The sequence below is a fragment of the Sarcophilus harrisii genome, chromosome 1 (assembly GCF_902635505.1).
Source record: "Sarcophilus harrisii chromosome 1, mSarHar1.11, whole genome shotgun sequence".
NCBI lineage: Eukaryota > Metazoa > Chordata > Mammalia > Dasyuromorphia > Dasyuridae > Sarcophilus > Sarcophilus harrisii.
Genome location: NC_045426.1, coordinates 50,940,318 through 50,956,592, shown reverse-complemented (window position 1 = coordinate 50,956,592; position 16,275 = coordinate 50,940,318). Strand labels below are relative to the sequence as shown.

General features: G+C 38.1%; 1 protein-coding gene across 1 annotated transcript in view; it reads right to left on the bottom strand.

Annotated features, from left to right (window-relative positions):
• The window catches only part of SLC6A11 (solute carrier family 6 member 11), a 178,578-nt gene extending 162,712 nt beyond the window's left edge, over positions 1-15,866 (bottom strand). Inside the window, exons 1-3 of the mRNA XM_031955206.1 lie at positions 15,220-15,866; positions 4,852-4,986; positions 3,395-3,535 (exon numbers count right to left, since the gene is read on the bottom strand). Of these exons, the coding sequence (XP_031811066.1) occupies positions 3,395-3,535; positions 4,852-4,986; positions 15,220-15,442 (499 nt within the window). The 5' untranslated portion in view covers positions 15,443-15,866. The remainder of the gene's footprint in view (positions 1-3,394; positions 3,536-4,851; positions 4,987-15,219) is intronic.
• Positions 15,867-16,275: the final 409 nt, after the last annotated feature.

Sequence of the window (16,275 nt, the reverse complement as noted above, 5' to 3'; positions counted from 1 at the left end):
AGGGCCAAGAGATCATTATATACTTCAACAACAATACTTTTTGATGAGCAATTCTGATGGACCTGGCCATCCTCAGCAACGAGATCAACCAAATCATTTCCAATGGAGCAGTAATGAACTGAACCAGCTACGCCCAGAGAAAGAACTCTGGGTGATGACTAAAAACCATTACATTGAACTCCCAATTCCTATATTTATGCCCACCTGCATTTTGGATTTCCTTCACAAGCTAATTGTACAATATTTCAGAGTCTGATTCTTTTTGTACAGCAAAATAACGGTTTGGTCATGTATACTTATTGTGTAGCTAATTTATATTTTAATATATTTAACATCTACTGGTCATCCTGCCATCTGGGGGAGGGGAGAGGGGAAAAGGGGGAAAAATTGGAACAAGAGGTTTGGCAATTGTCAATGCTGTAAAGTTACCCATACATATAACCTGTAAATAAAAGGCTATTAAATAAATAAATAAATGTTTGTCTCTTTCTTTCATTCTAACAAGGTAATGGACAAATTGCACAAAGACAGCTGATTTGGGAATGATTTCTAAATCCATGACATCTGTAACATGATTTCTTCCCTCTTTCATCCAATCTAATAGGATTGATTTATCTTCTTTTTGTTGATATTCAGCTTTCACCATGTCCAGCACTTTTCAAACATTTTGAAAAATGGGATACATCCTCAAATACTCTCAAATGGATCTATGATCTCAATGATGTAGTTATTTCTTCCAATACACTAGATCACAATCCATTTATTCCTGCCACTCTGAGAGACTCATGGCTCCTCCATGAGTCTCCACAGGTCCTCTAGAAATATAACTGTCAAAAATGAGGATCTTAGGGGTTGAAGAAACACACCTCCAGCAGCTATTTATTCTGTGTCCCCCTCCTCAGCTGTATTGCATAAACAGTACCTAGGGTCAGAGGGTGGGGATAAGCCATTTTAATCTCCTTAAGGAAAGCAAGTTTACTCCAAGAACATATTCATAATATATAGATGTGTCATTTTATATAGACCTAGTATCTCGCTGGATATAGAGTCAGAAAGTTGTTAATGTTTAATTGCAGTTATGTCCAACTCTTCATGACCTCATTTGGGGTCTTGGCAAAGATACTAGAGTAGTTTGCCATTTCCTTCTTCAACCTATTTTACAGATAAGAAAACTAAAGAAAACAAGGTTAGGTGAACTGCCCAGAATCGTGACACTAATAATAATCGTGAACGGATTTGAACTCATAACACTGAAAAGTCCTAACTCTCAGGCCTGGCATTCTATCCTCTACACCACCTAGTTTCCCCAAAAGCAGGAAGACCTGAAGACTTAGTAGCTATGAGACCTGGGAAAAGTCATTTAAACTGTTTGCCTCAGTTTCCTCTGTTGCAAAATGGGGTAATTATAATAGTATATATTTCCCAGATTTTATGTGAGGATTAAATAAGATAATATAAAGCACTGAACACAGTGCCTGGCACAGAATAGTGTCTAATTAATGCTTTTCCTTCTTTTCTCTTTTATTTCTTAACCTTGAACCCAATATCTTTTTCATCCTCCTCTATGTTCATCATTGGATTGAAGTCTAAAATATATATTAATTTAATCTGGAGAATTTCATTGAATTCTTCAGAAAGATTTCCAATTTTTCTTCACCATCAGCAACAGATGGCAGGGAGCAAGCTGTTCTTCATAAACTTCCTGGTGATCTTTTGGACAGTGCCCATCATGAGAAATGCCTGGTTGGATAAAATGGCACCTCCTCCACTTCCCCTCCTCTGCATTTCTAACTTCCAGACTTATTCAGCTGAAACTGTCCATTGAGCTCTTCTTGGATACTTTTCTCCTCTCTGACATTTTGTGATTCTACTCTTCTCTGTCTGTCTCTGTTTCTGTCTGTCTATCTTTCTCACCCTGTATCTCTTGTCTCTCTCTTTCTCTCTGTCTCTCTGTATATCTCTCTCATTGTGTGTCTCTCTCTCTGTCTTTATCTAATTGCCTGCCTGTCTGTCTCCTCTAACTATTCCTTTTCAGTCTTTATTCCTGGATCATTATCTACTCAAGCCCACTCCCTCTTCACTTTTCTCCCTCTTTTCTTTTCTCTCTACATCTATCCCAATAGTTCCCATGGATTCAATTGTCTTCTCTATGCAAATAAATTTCAAATCTATATCCAAGCATTATCTCCCTCCCAAAAGACAGTATTTCTAACTATCTCCTGTTCACTTGGTCACATAGGTCACATAGGTATCCAAACAGTATGTTTGAAACAACTCTTCCAATTTTTTGTGTTATAGCAATGGCACCACCTTCTTTCCAGTCTCTAAATTTGCAATTTCAGCTCTTCCCCCTAATTGAGACTACATATCTAATTAATTGTAGACAATCTCTATTATATCTCTTTCCTTCTCTCCACTCCCATGGCAATCACCCAGATCAAACCTTTTCCATAAATTGCCTGGACTATTGCAATTGACTTCCAATTGCACTCCCTGCCTCAAGTCATTCCCTTCTCCTGTCCAACTTCAACACTATTGCCAAAGTGATTTTGCTAAAGTTCAGATCTCATCGTGTCACCTTCCTTCCCAATAAATTTCAAGGGTTCCCTGTTACCTCAAGAACCAAACACAGTCTTCTATTTTGCATTTAAAATTCTTTACAATCTTTCAAATAATTTAATACATTACTCTCCTTCATGTACTCCACAATGGGCAACTTGACATCACAATCGATGCACTATTTCTCCTCCCTATGCTTTTTCATGCATTGTCCCCAACTTTTAGAATGTTCTCTCTCACAAACTCTGACTCTTAGATTCCCCTGATTTCTTTAGGATTCATCCTAAGCACTCTCTTTCAGGAAGTCTAAAAATGTCTTTCCTCTTCCAGAATTAGAAAATTTCAAAGTTGGAAGATGTTTCTGTGGTTATTTATTCCAACCCATACCTGAAAATTAATCCACTCTATGATACATTAGAAAAGTATCACTCAATCATTGTTTAGAGATTTCAAATGAGGGGGAACCCACAATTTTCCAAGAATTTTTATTTTTGAATAGCCTTATTCGTTGGAAAGTTTTTCCTTCTGTGACACCTACATTTGCCCCTCTGCAAGTCTCACACATTGCTCCAATTTCTGCTCCTTGAGACAAATCAATAAGGAGTCTACTATCTTTTACATATTATAATCCTTTAAATACTTGGAAAAAATTCATGCTTCCCTTCTCTTATCTTATCTTCTTCAGGCTAAATATACCCCATTCCATATTACACAAACTCAAGGACTTCCACCATCTTGTTTATGTCCCTCAGAATGTTTTCCAGTTTATACCACATTCCAGTCTGGCAGTAGGGAATTATCCTGGGCTCATTGAGAGAGGATTTTTGGTTCGTACCTGTATTCCATTCATGCCCACAGGTAGCCCAGGGTAACTCCGTGGTGAAGCAATTGAACAGATAGAAAATAGCCCAAGCTAGAATGATGATGTAGTATACATTTAAGTGAGCCTCAATTACTTGAGTTGCATAGCCAATACCTGAGGAAGAAATATGAGAAACAGATGTTAGTTAGTCAGTTCTTTCACCCTTCTCAAAACTCCCAGTCAAGCTTCTCAGTTTCACACTTTTGATTTGATTCAATTTATTTAATATCAATTCAATTTAATTCAACAAAAATGTGTTAAATGCCTACTATCAGAAAAATATTATGCACAATTCTCATCCTTAAAAAACTTAACTTCTCCTGGGAAGGGGAGGAGTAGTTTTTTTATTACTTATACATCATATAGTATAGCTAAATGCACACACATATACATATATACACATACATATATATATATATGTATGTATATGTATATGTATATATATATGTGTATATATATAATATTCACCCATTCAAGAAATTTTTAAGGACCAATTATGTGGCATCTCTATAAACCAAGAGAGAATAGGCACACATAGTTAAAGCTGTGGTTAAGGGTACCAAGAAATGGATCTATTGACAGAATAGAGCTTTGGCTATGAAGATAATCATTAGGTGTGGGAGTAAGAGGTAGAAGTCAGGAACAAAAAATTTAGAATACAAAACCATCTACTATTAAGATGGCATTAAGTTTAGTATTCTTTTCCCCAAGAAAGTAAAGTTGTAAATATCTTTAGACTCAGGAAACAGTCAGTCCTATATCTTACAGCATTTGCTTCTTCCTTTCCAGTCCTCAGGATATATAATAGCAATAAAGGGAAATAGGGACCTACTTGTGCTAAAGTACTAACAGTAATCCTATTCATAACAGTAAAAATGACTAGAAACAATTCATTTGTTCTCCGACTAGGGAATAGCTAACTGGAAGGGATAAAATATGGGAAGGTTTCAATGACACAAACACACACATACTTACAGACACATGCCCAATATGTACACACATATGTGGCTACATGTTCATATGTGTGCATTTGGTCCTAGACAAGCATACAGTACATACATATACACACAAAGAAATGTATCATGTACCCAGGGCCAAAGTGGGCTCTTTAGCTAAGGTACAAGCAAGCTGCCTCTAATACATTCCAGCTGTAGGTCCATAGGGAAGTTATTTAACCTCCTAGTATCTCTGGCATTCCCTAAGAGTACTAACTACACACTGGTAGGGCCTATGTAGGAATGAAAGACCAGTATTTTTGGATTTTTCATGCTAAAAGCAATTCCAATGAAATCATAATACCAGATTAAAAACAAAACTATACACTACAAAAATACATATAATCACAATACATGAACAAATGCATAATCATGCATATATATGTATGTATACATATGTGCACATATGCATATATGATTGATCCTGAAACTTACCTTCAAACAAGGGGCAGATTTTCCTCCAGCATGTAATGCCCCCTTCACTAGTAAATTGTCCCAGGGCTGTCTCCAGGAAAAACACAGGTATTCCACAGCATATAAAAAATACCACATATGGAATCAGGAAAGCTCCTGCAAAAAGTAAATAAATACAAGCCAAGAAATCAGTTTACTAAAACTGCTTCAAAATTTAACATTCTCTAGAATCTACTTGAACATATTTTGAAGTTTTGAGTGGTATGACTTCACACATTCCTGAAAAACTTTATCTTCTTTTCCTTCTCAAATGTTCTTGATTTTAAAAAGATCAGTTTTACCCAGGAAGTGAACCAATCACAAATGATCTTTTCCATAAGATAAGCCTTTTAGAGGGCTGTGTGTTGTGGCATTGATCAGACATAAAATAATTAAATATCTTTCCATCGGGGTTCCCATAGAATGAAAAGTATTTTTAAAAAAAAGGTGCAACAAAGCTGGCTTTTAATTCATTTGGAAAAAGCAAAAATGTAGAAGATGGAGGATTTGAAGGAACCTAATCAAACTCTCTCAACATTTTCCTCCAAAAAACTTTAAAATAAAACTCAAATCAAAGGTCAGGGCAGGACTTTTTTTTCCTAGCCAAGCAAATATAGAAGTTCAGCAGATGTTTATAACACCAGAGTGAAAACCTTCTGGAGCTCACAAACAAAGTGACAAGAGCCCTAACAACAGCAGCAACAGCTTTAAGAATTCTCTCCTAGAGACAGTGAGGGAGTCAAACAACTGTTCAGAAAGAGATTATAAGAGACCCCCATACTGGCACTGGGTACAGCTGCCACTGATTGGCAACTTTAATGCCCATACAAAGTTGTGGGTTGCAGTTCCTAGGTTGGGAGGAAGGATGGGGGTCTACCGCAAGGGAGCAGAGACCCTGGTCACATTCCAAGGCAAAAAGAGTGCTAGCACTTGTGGCTGCAGGAAATCAGAAACCCTTCCTGGGTAAAGAGCAGAGTGCTGACCAGGATAACAGTGACTATACCTCTCCCAGACAAGCGCCAAAAACTTTCACCCCAGAACTATCTTTGAAAAAAGCAGCAAAACCCCCCTGAAGCTTAGGACAGTGCCTAGTCACATCCAGGTAAGCAGAATGTTAGCATAAAGTTTAAAGTCAAGAAATAGACTGAAAAGATGAACAAACAACAAAAATAGAATTTGACTATACAGAGCTTCGACAGTGGCAGGGAAGACCAAGGCACAAACAAATTCAGAAGACAAAAATATAAAAACAGCTACAAACAAAGTCTCAAAGAAAATATTAACTGGATTCAAGACCAACAATAATTCCTAGAAAAATTAAAGAAGAATAAGAGTAGTAGAGAATAAGAATGCTGCAAGAAAAGTATGAAAAGAAAATTAATAATTCAGTAAAAGAAAAAAAGAGGCATAAATCTCTTAAAAGAAAATTTTAAAAACAAAATTGGCCTAATGGTAAGAGGCACAAAATTCACCGAAGAAAAGAAGTCCTTAAGCAAAACAGAATTAGCAAAATGAAAAAAGTATAAAATCTCACTGAAGAAAATAATTCCTTAAAATTGGAATTGGGAAAGCGGAAGCTAATAACACCATAAGAAATGAAGAAACAAAGAATAAAAAAAAAAGAATAAAATGTAAAATATTTCTTCAAAAAAAAAAAAAAAGAGCTAGCCTGGAAAAGCCTGGAAATGATCTCAAGGAGAGATCATTTAAGAATTATTGGGCTATCTGAAAGCCATGATCAAAGAAAACGCCTAGACATTATATTTCAAGAAATCATCAAGGAAACTGCCCTTATTCTTCGAAAGAAAAGACACTGAAAGAATCCACCAATAACCTCATAAAACAGATCTCAATGTCAAAACTTCTATGGATATTATACCCAAATTCCAGATCTCCCAGGTCAAAGAGAAAATTCTCCAAACAATCAGAAAGAAACAATTAAAAATATTGTGAAGTCACAGTAAGGATTGCAAGAGTTAGCAGTTTCCACACTAAAGGATCAAAGTGCTTGGAATTTGATATTCTGGAAGGCAAAGGATCAAGAATAACTACTCAGGAAAACTGAGCATAATCCTTCAAGGGAAAATGGATTTTTAATAAAATAGAGAACTGTCAAGTGGTTCTGCTGAAAAGCCCAGAACAGAAGAGCAAATTGCACATAAGACTCAGGGGGAGCATTAAGAGATAAAAATAAGGCTCTCAATAAAGTTAAACTGTTTATATTCCTATATGGAAAGATGATACATGTAACTCTTAACAATTTCATCAATATTAAGGTAGTTAAAAGGCATTCATACACAGAAAGCATAGATATGAGTTGATTATGTTGGAATAATATCCCAAACAAGTGAAGGGGTGAGGAAGCTCAATATACTGCATAAAGGGAGGAAAGGAGAGTTAGAATTCAGAACTTTTTCTCACTTAAAAGAAGTGTACAAGGAAGAGTTTTTACAGTGGAGGAGGAAATATGGAGCGAGGGAAGGCAGACAGTGCTAGAAGCTCAACGTCATCAGAATTGGTTCAAATAGGGGAAAATATACACATACATCTATACACTCAGTTGTGGGCAAAAATGTAACTTATCCAATAGCGAAATAGGAGCAGAAGGGGATAAGAGGAAGGAGGAAGATGATGAAAGGGAGGACTGATTAAAGGAGGCAATGATTAGAAGCAAAATGTACTTTTGAGGAGAGACAAGATAAAAGACACAGACAGGAATGAATAGAATAAAATAGAATGGAAAGAAACACAGTAATCATAACTGTGAATTACGAGTTTACCCATAAAAAGTCGATAGCAGAATGGATTATAAATCAGATCATAAACACTTGATGTTGTTTGCAAGAGAGACACTTGAAACAGAAAGACACACACAGAGTTAAAATAAAGGATTGGAGCATAGTCTATTATGTTTCAGCAGGGAAAAATGGGTAGCAATAATGATCTTAGACAAAGCAAAAGCAAAAATAGATCTAATTAAAAGGGATAATCAGAAATACTACATTTTGCTAAAAGGTACCAGACAATGAAATAATATCAAAAAAATTTTACAGGAAGTTTCTCTCATACAAGGTCTCCTTTCTCAAACATATATCAAGTGTGGAATTGAAGCAAATTCATAAAAATTAGAGTAGTTCCCTAAACTTTTAAATGATCAAAAGATATGAACAGGCAGTTTTCAAAGGAAGAAATCAAAACTCTCTATAGTTTTATGAAAACATGCTCTAAATTACTATTGATTAGAGAAAAACAAATTAAAACAGTTCTAAGGTACAATCATAAATAACAAATATTGGAGAGGATAAGGGAAAAATGGTATATTAATGGATTGTTATTACAGTAGTGAATTAGTCTAACCACTCTGGAGAAAAATTTGGAATTAGCCAGCAATACCCCTGCTATGTCTGTATCCCAAAGAGATCAAAGAAAATGGTCAAAGATCTATATGTTTAAAAATATTTATAAGCAGCTTTTTTATCATGCCAAAGAGTTGCAAATCAAGGAAATGTTTGACAGCTGGGAAATGACTAATAAGTTCTGGCATGTGATTGTGATGGAGTATTATTGTGCTATGGGAAATGATAAGGAGGATAGTTTCAGGGAAACATGGCAAGATTTATATGAAGTGATTCAAAGTAAAGTGAGAACTATGTTTCATTGTTCACAATATCAACAATGTTATAATAATGACCAAGTGTAAAAGACTTGAGTACTCTGATCAATACAATGATTCAAAACAATTCAAAAAAACTCATTACGACCAAAAAAAAATGCTATCTAACTCTAAAAAGAGAACTTATGAACTTTGAATTTAAAGTATAATTTTATCACCGTATCACTTTTATTTTTTGAAAATAGAGCTAATATGGAAATGTTTTTCATGATTTCATATATATAATTGATATATTGTTCACCTCCTCAGTGGGGATGGGAGAAGATGGGGAGAAAGAGAGAATTTGGGAGCCAATTTAAAAAGAAAAGAATGTTTAAAATTTAAGCAATATAACAAAAATATTTGTTTAAAAAAAGAAATTTTGTAGATTTGGAATAGGGCAATGAAATTCTTTGACTCACCCACTTGAGCATGTATTCCAAAGAGGCAAGTGAGAAAGAAAAAGGCCATGTATGTAAACAAAATATCCACAGAAGTTGTGTGTGTATGTGTGTCAGCCTAATCCCCTCAAAAATCAAAACTATAAACAAAATGATTGCCTATCAGTTGAGAAATAGATGCAGAAATTTGGAGAATGTATGTAATGAATTACTATACCACTATAGTCACAAATGTGAAGAACTCAGAGAAACATAGGAAGACTTGTATCAACTGATATAGCATGAATTAATATGGAGTGAATTAAACAGAATTAGACAGATAATATACACAGTGACTAAAATAACATGAATGAAAATGACAATAAAAGGAGAACAAATTCAGATAAATTGCAATGACCAATTTTGGTCCTTGAGAACAGATGCTGAAACACATTCCATGGAGATGTGGGGGGAACGATGGGAATGGAATGTTGCAAATTCTGCCAGACATGGTTGTTTTGTTAATACACTTTCCTTAAATATTTTGTCTTGTTACAAGGAAGGATTTAGGGGAAAGAAGTATGGTTAATTGAGAAATGAGCATGTTGCTAAAGAAAAAAATGTATCAATAGTTAAAGGAAAGAAATAGTGGTTCTTGTTCTCTCTGTCTCTATGTGTCTCTGTCGTTATCTCTGTCTCTTTCTCTGTCACTGTTTCTGTGTCTCTATGTCTGGCTGGCTGGCTGCCTCTCTAGTATTCTTTGTATTGTTTCATCTTTGGAATAAATTAAAACAACCAAAGTGAATTAAGTCCAATGGGTATTAAATTTCTCCCAAACCTCCCTCTCTTTCCTTGTTAACAGTGAAAACATATTCAATAATCATATATTTTTTGCCTGCCTTTAAAATGGCAGTATACTAAAGTAAATCACCTTTAAAAAAAATAGAGTTTCATCTCTGATTATGGAAGCAACATCTTGGTACAGCAGATAAAATGCTGAGCTTTGAGAGGGGAAGAACTAAATTCAAATTCCACATGTGATTAATTATTAGCAACAGAACCCTGGAAAGTTCATTTAATCTGTATTTTGTGAAACTACTAAGGAAATTACTGATCCTTCCGCCTCCCTCATTCCTGTAATCTGATTAGTGTTAGTGTTACCTAACTAGCTAGGTAGAATGTAAGTTTCTTGAGGTTTAGGGACTGTTTCCCTTTTATCTTTGTATCACCTTCATTTGGCATATAATAGGTGCTAAATGAATGCCTGTCAATTACATGATTTATCTAGATATCTGTTAGCTGCCTAGGCAGGCAGTAGTTCCTTCATGGAAAAAAAAAAAAAACTTTTTCACTCAATTTATGCTATAATAAGTAAACTTGATCTCTGAATCTTTCAGTGGTCTAACCCATTTCAACATTTCACATTAGGCAAGAATAATGCTGAATTGCTAAAGGGATCCATTGTTTAAATATAGGAAATCCAATGTTTAAATGTAGCAAAAATATCTGATAAGTGTCATCTCTTTGCTGAGCAAATTTTTTTTTTTGGTTTGGTTTGGTTTGGTTTCATTTTTGAAGATGGTTTAACACTGAATCATTATGTAATTTTTAAAAAGTAAAGTATCACTTGACATTTGGTATCTAACCTAACCTTGCAAATTGAATATGACCAAAGCCCTTTGTCTGATAATGCATATTTAAAAGGTTCTTCTGATAACCCATCCAAGATAATATATATATATATGTGTGTGTGTATACATAAACATATATCTGTATGTATATATATATATATATATATATATATATATATATGTGTGTGTGTGTGTGTGTGTGTGTGTGTATGGGGACACATGTGTGTATGTGTACATATACTTTAGGGAAGATTTGGGGCTATTAGCTTAAAAGCAAAATCACTAGAATCATACATTGTTACAGAGGTAGTTGAAATTTCAGAGACCATCTTATCCAATCCCTTGCTTTTATAGATGAGCAAAAGTAGACCTGGAATAGTGAAATGTGTCGTTGGAGTAAGTGGGTCGGTGATTGACCTGAGGTCTCCTGGATCGCAATCAGAGCTTTTTCTACTACAATATACCATTGGACTTTTTTCTATGAAACTTTTCCTTCTGTATTTTTATGCTAATATTAAAAAATCAGCTGTGGCAGTGAGTACCAAAGTATTGAAATAAGATTTTTCTAATTGGTTGCTTACCAACTTCCTTTTCTTCACATAGCAAAGTGTTATAGAACATATTTCAGAAATCAGGAAATCTGCAGGCAGTCATTTTGGCAGAGGATGAGTTAAATGTTTTGTTATTATGTGCCCAAAACAATATTTTAAAATTTTCTTTCGGTTCAGATATTTGATGTCTTTGTTGTTGGAAGCTTCCCTCATTTACTTACATTGACAAGACATCTGTAACTAAGTCTTATAAGCCTTTGTGGAGTGAAGGGATTCTCCATATCTTATAGTGTGTGTGTGTGTGTGTGTGTGTGTGTGTGTGTGTGTGTGTGGTGTATGAGAGAAAGAGAGACAGAGAGAAGCAGAGAAAGAGAAAGAGAGAGACACACAGAGAGACAAAGGAACAAAGACAGAGAGACAGACAGCAACAGAAAGACAGACAGACAAAGAGAATGACAGAGACAGAGAGACAGAGACAGAAACAGAGACAGAGAGAAAAGCAAGACCTGAATTCAGGAACTTCTTATCTTGGGACAGATTTTCAACATGATACCAAACTGGACAATTCAGCATGTAGAATCTGAGCATTGGCAATAGCTTTCTCACAGCAGAAGGCAGGATAGCAGTCTTGCTTTCCAGACCCAGCTCTCATACAAATACTGCTAAAGCCCCCTCATTACCAGTGCTGAGCAGACTCAGATCAACTTGCTCTATTTATGCAAGTCTCCAAAGAAAACAGCTCAAACCAAGAAGTGGCCCTTCTCTTCTGTTCTCACCATTCCATTGGCACAGAAAGAACCTTGAGAAAGAGACTTTGGGCAGATGGAAAACATCCTATATGCAAAATGAGCCACTTGAGTGTGCTGGGTTGAAGTGTGTGTGTGTGTGTGTGTGTGTGTGTGTGTGTGTGTGTTAAGGCAGTGTCACTATAACAGAGTAAAAAAAAAACATCCTGTGGGCCTTATCTTATAGAAATCATGCAAGCAAATTTGGGGTTTGGGATGAAGATGGAGGCAATTTAGGATGAGTATTCTATCAGATGGGCATCTAAGTTCATTAAGATCTGAAGTGTGTTCAAATAGTTAATAAGCACTGCTTGTCTTAGCAAGGAGAGAAGGGGAGAGAGAGAGAAGAATAGAATTTGGAACTCAAAACTTTTTTAAAAACATGTTTAAAATATTTTAACATGTAATTGAGGAAAATATATTGAAAATAATTGTAAAAATCAATTATAATAACTAGTATTTATATAGTACTTTAAGGTTTGCCAAGCACTTTATAAATATCTCATTTGATAATAACCTAGTGAGATAGATATCACCATTTTATAAATGAAGAAACTGAGACATGCAGGTTATGTGATTCTCCCCAAGTTACACATTTAGTGTCTGAGGCTAAATTTGAACTCAGTTGTGACACTGAATTATCTACTTTTGTTGACCTGAATTTACTGATCCTGATGATTCTAGTCTTTCACCATCACCATGCAATTTTAAAAAATCCTTATAAATAAATTTGCTAAGTAAAAAGATAGACCCAGAGAAATTCCTAAGTAGTACATTGATGCTAAATAATAACAAATTAAGATTATTAATAAAAAATGAAATCTTGTTTTGCTTTTGTTATGGGTGTCTGCTGCAAGACTTGCTGAAACTCATTGCACTATCCCCACAGTGCTATACATAGAAGGTTAAAATAGTTAGAGGCCTTAAAAAGCACTATCTAGTTGAACTTCATCATTTTATGTATGAAAAAGCTGAGATTAGCTGAAGGAAGAGACTTGGACAAATCCCTCAAGGTAACACACACCTAACCACTTCTTTGGACTACAAAGTTAGCATAATGTGATTTGTGGTGAGGCTTTTTGTAAAGAACATGGTAGTCAACTGATCCCTCCTTTCTATATTGAAGGGAAATCTATCCTGTGGACATGCTTTGACTACTCTTTCTATTCTCTAGGGCAGAAATGAGTAGTAGACCTTTTTGCAGTGTTTAAAAAGAAAGTTGGACCTCTTTATAACAGTTTTATATTTATATTATATTAAAAAAACAAAAGGCTATTTTCAATTACGAAATTTTAAAAATGAATTTACATTTATTTATCAAAACATCTACATACATTTGAAGAACAGTAATACATATGTTATTGGAAAGGCATATTATTTAGACTACATAAGGAATATCCACTTAGTTGTAGATTCCCAAAATTGACTGCACAAGCTTCCCTGGGGTCAAGGGGAAAAAATACTAGGGATATCAGAAGTTCCTTTCTTTTCTCCCAGGGATATTTCCCTCACAACTGCTGAGACTCTAAAGCACTTTTTGGGTGGTGAGAGTGAAATGGGACAGGGACAAATTGAACCATTTGTTGCTACTGTCCCTTAATTAAAGTTCCTTCTCTTTCATTCCCTGTCATAAGGTGAGCAGATCTGAGGAAATGAAAGCTCAGCAATATGCCTATTAAAGTCAATTTCTCTCCTCAATTCATAACCCTAACATGTTAGAAGAAAGCTTAGAAATACCAGCCAAGGCCAGAGAAGTCAAATCAGTTGTTCAAAATGATAAAGCTACCAGTGTCATGAATGCACTTCAGGTTTCCTGATGTTCAATCTAGGGTTCTATTGTACAAGACATTTTATCTCTAGACTCACCATTTTCACTGGCTATCCCCTGTGGAAATGCTCTTCTTCCTCATCTCTGCTTTCTGAATTCCCTGGCTTCCTTCAAGTCCCAACTCAAATCTCTATAGGAAACCTGTCCCAACTTCTCTTAATTCTAGTGCTGTTCCCTCTATTCCTTATTTCCTACTTAACTTTGTACATAATTGCTCATATATTGTCTTTCCCATTAGACTGTGAGCTCCTCTGGGTAGGAACTATTCTTTGACTTTTTTTGTGGTCCCCAGTGCTCAACAAAGTACATGGAATACAGCAGTTACTTAATAAATGCTTATCCACTGATTAGTTACACTAATGCACCAGACTGCCTTACTCTTCCACTACTAGAAAATACACACATCACCCCGAGAAATGCAAAATCTTTTTACAAATGTTATCTTTGATATTACTTGGTCAATTGGGTTCCATGGGACCCTTTCATTTTACTAATGAAAAAACTGAGGGCAGCAGAATTTAAGTGATTTACCCAAGGTCACACAGATTAAAAGCCTCAGAGGCAACAATTAGGCTCAAATTCTCTACTTTGTATAGTAAAATTCTGAGGGATCTTAAAACTCTTCTAGCATGCTTTCAAATACAGTGAACCACTTTATCACGGAGGCTTACACAGGTAGGGATTTTATTTCGGGTGGTGCCGGAAGGAAGATTGGGGACTGACCATAGCTAATATGAAATTAACACAGTTGAATGAGTTAGCAACTGAGTTTGTGTGTATTTGTTTTATTATTCAGTCTTTGGGGAGGGCCTGAGGTACGCTTCTTTCTTTGTAAATACTAAGACCAAATAGTTATTTCGATGACCAAACAATATCTGGGGAGGTGTTACTGAAATCTCAAGAGATATTTGCAGGCAGGCCAAGGGGGTAATTTCCCCAAAGTATGAAGTGTGTGAGTGTCTCTGTACCATCACTATAGAAATAAATAAATAAAAGTCCTGGTTTCAAGGGTAAGTGTGTGTTCTCATCCTCAAAAGTAAGATGAGTTTCAGAAGTGAACATCACAGTCCAATCCAAAGCGGCAAACTTTTATTAAATGCCTAAGACATTAATTAAATGCCTAGACACAGATGATAAAGACAGAAATGGAATAGTCTGTCCTCAAGGAGCTTGCGTTGCGCTGGGCTACTACACAATGCTGTATAAACTCATCAGAAGGGTGTGTTGCGGTTGGGGGCTTCTAATTGTAAACCGTGCCATTCAAATGTCCCTCTTAGGTGTGCAAATCTCAGCGCCACACACACGGAAACTTCGCTCACGTAGGAAAGTGGCCAGTCCGAAGACAGTTCCCGAGGCTGAGTGTCCCGTCCCCGCTGGGCCAAAGTGGCGGGCACCTCCCCCTCCCAGGTCCCCTCTCCCCCATCTCCACCGCCCCTTCCCTCCCGCCTCTGGCTCGGCTGGGGCAGAATCCTAACTCGGAGCCTCCGAGCCCTCCTCCCCTGCCGCGCGCGCCCCTCCCTCACCTCCTCCATTCTTGTAGCACAGGTAAGGAAAGCGCCACACGTTGCCCAGCCCGATGATCTCGCCCGCTACGCTCAGCACAAACTCCACCTTGTTGTTCCAGTGGCCCCGCTCGTGAACCTTCTTGTCGCGGCCGGACACCAAGCTAGCACTGGAGGCCTCGGGGTCCCGCGCCTCCTCCGCCGCTTTCCCGTTGCCTATGGGCAGAGCCTTCTCGGCGGTCATGGCTCCGGGCTCACGGACTGATGGTGGAACTGTCGGACGGACCGTGGGACGGGCGGGCGGACTGGAAGCCTGGGTGCTGGGCGAGGGCAGATCGGAAGAGCGCGCAGGCGACGGTGGCTCCCCGGGTCCCTGGCACTGCGGGGCCGCCCCGGGAGGGCTGGGTTTTCAGGAGGCACTGGGGAGGGGGGAGGAGAGGAAGAAAGGGGGAGGGGGCCCAGAGGGCGGGAGGCGTGGAGAGGGCAGATGGGCGGCGGGGGAAGAAGACAAGTTGGCAGGATGGGATACCGTGCCAGGGACGGGGGCAGGCACAGGAACTGGCGAGGCCAGGGAGTGCACGGCCCGAGCCCTTCACTGGGGATCCGGGGTGGGCAGCCTTGCTCGGCTTAGCTCGTCTCCCCTCTGCTCCCTTCGCCTCCGCTTGCCTCTCCTGCTGGCTTGGTTGGGTTCGGCTCCGCGTAGCGGGGTAGTCCTGGAGAGGCGGCGGAGGCGGGGGCGGGCACACTCGCTCTCTGGCCTCCCTTTTACTCTCCCTCCCTCTCTTTCTCCCTCCCCCGCGCCCTCCCCAGCTTTGGCTCGGGCGGCTCAGCTTCTCACCCACGGATGTGGCTGCTCCCAGCGCACTCTGCCGGCAATGCATCACCCGCGGAGAGCGGCGGCCAGCCAGGCCAGTCCCCTGCCTCTAGTCCCCACATGCACCATCGCGCCCAGCCTTCTGGATGGCTGCACCGGGACGCTCCCAAATTGGTCCCAGCCTCAGCCTGGGCCCTGCTCGCTATCGGCCCCTTTTCTGCCCTGGGAAAGAGGGAGGAACGGGGAGGAGAGGATACAGAGGA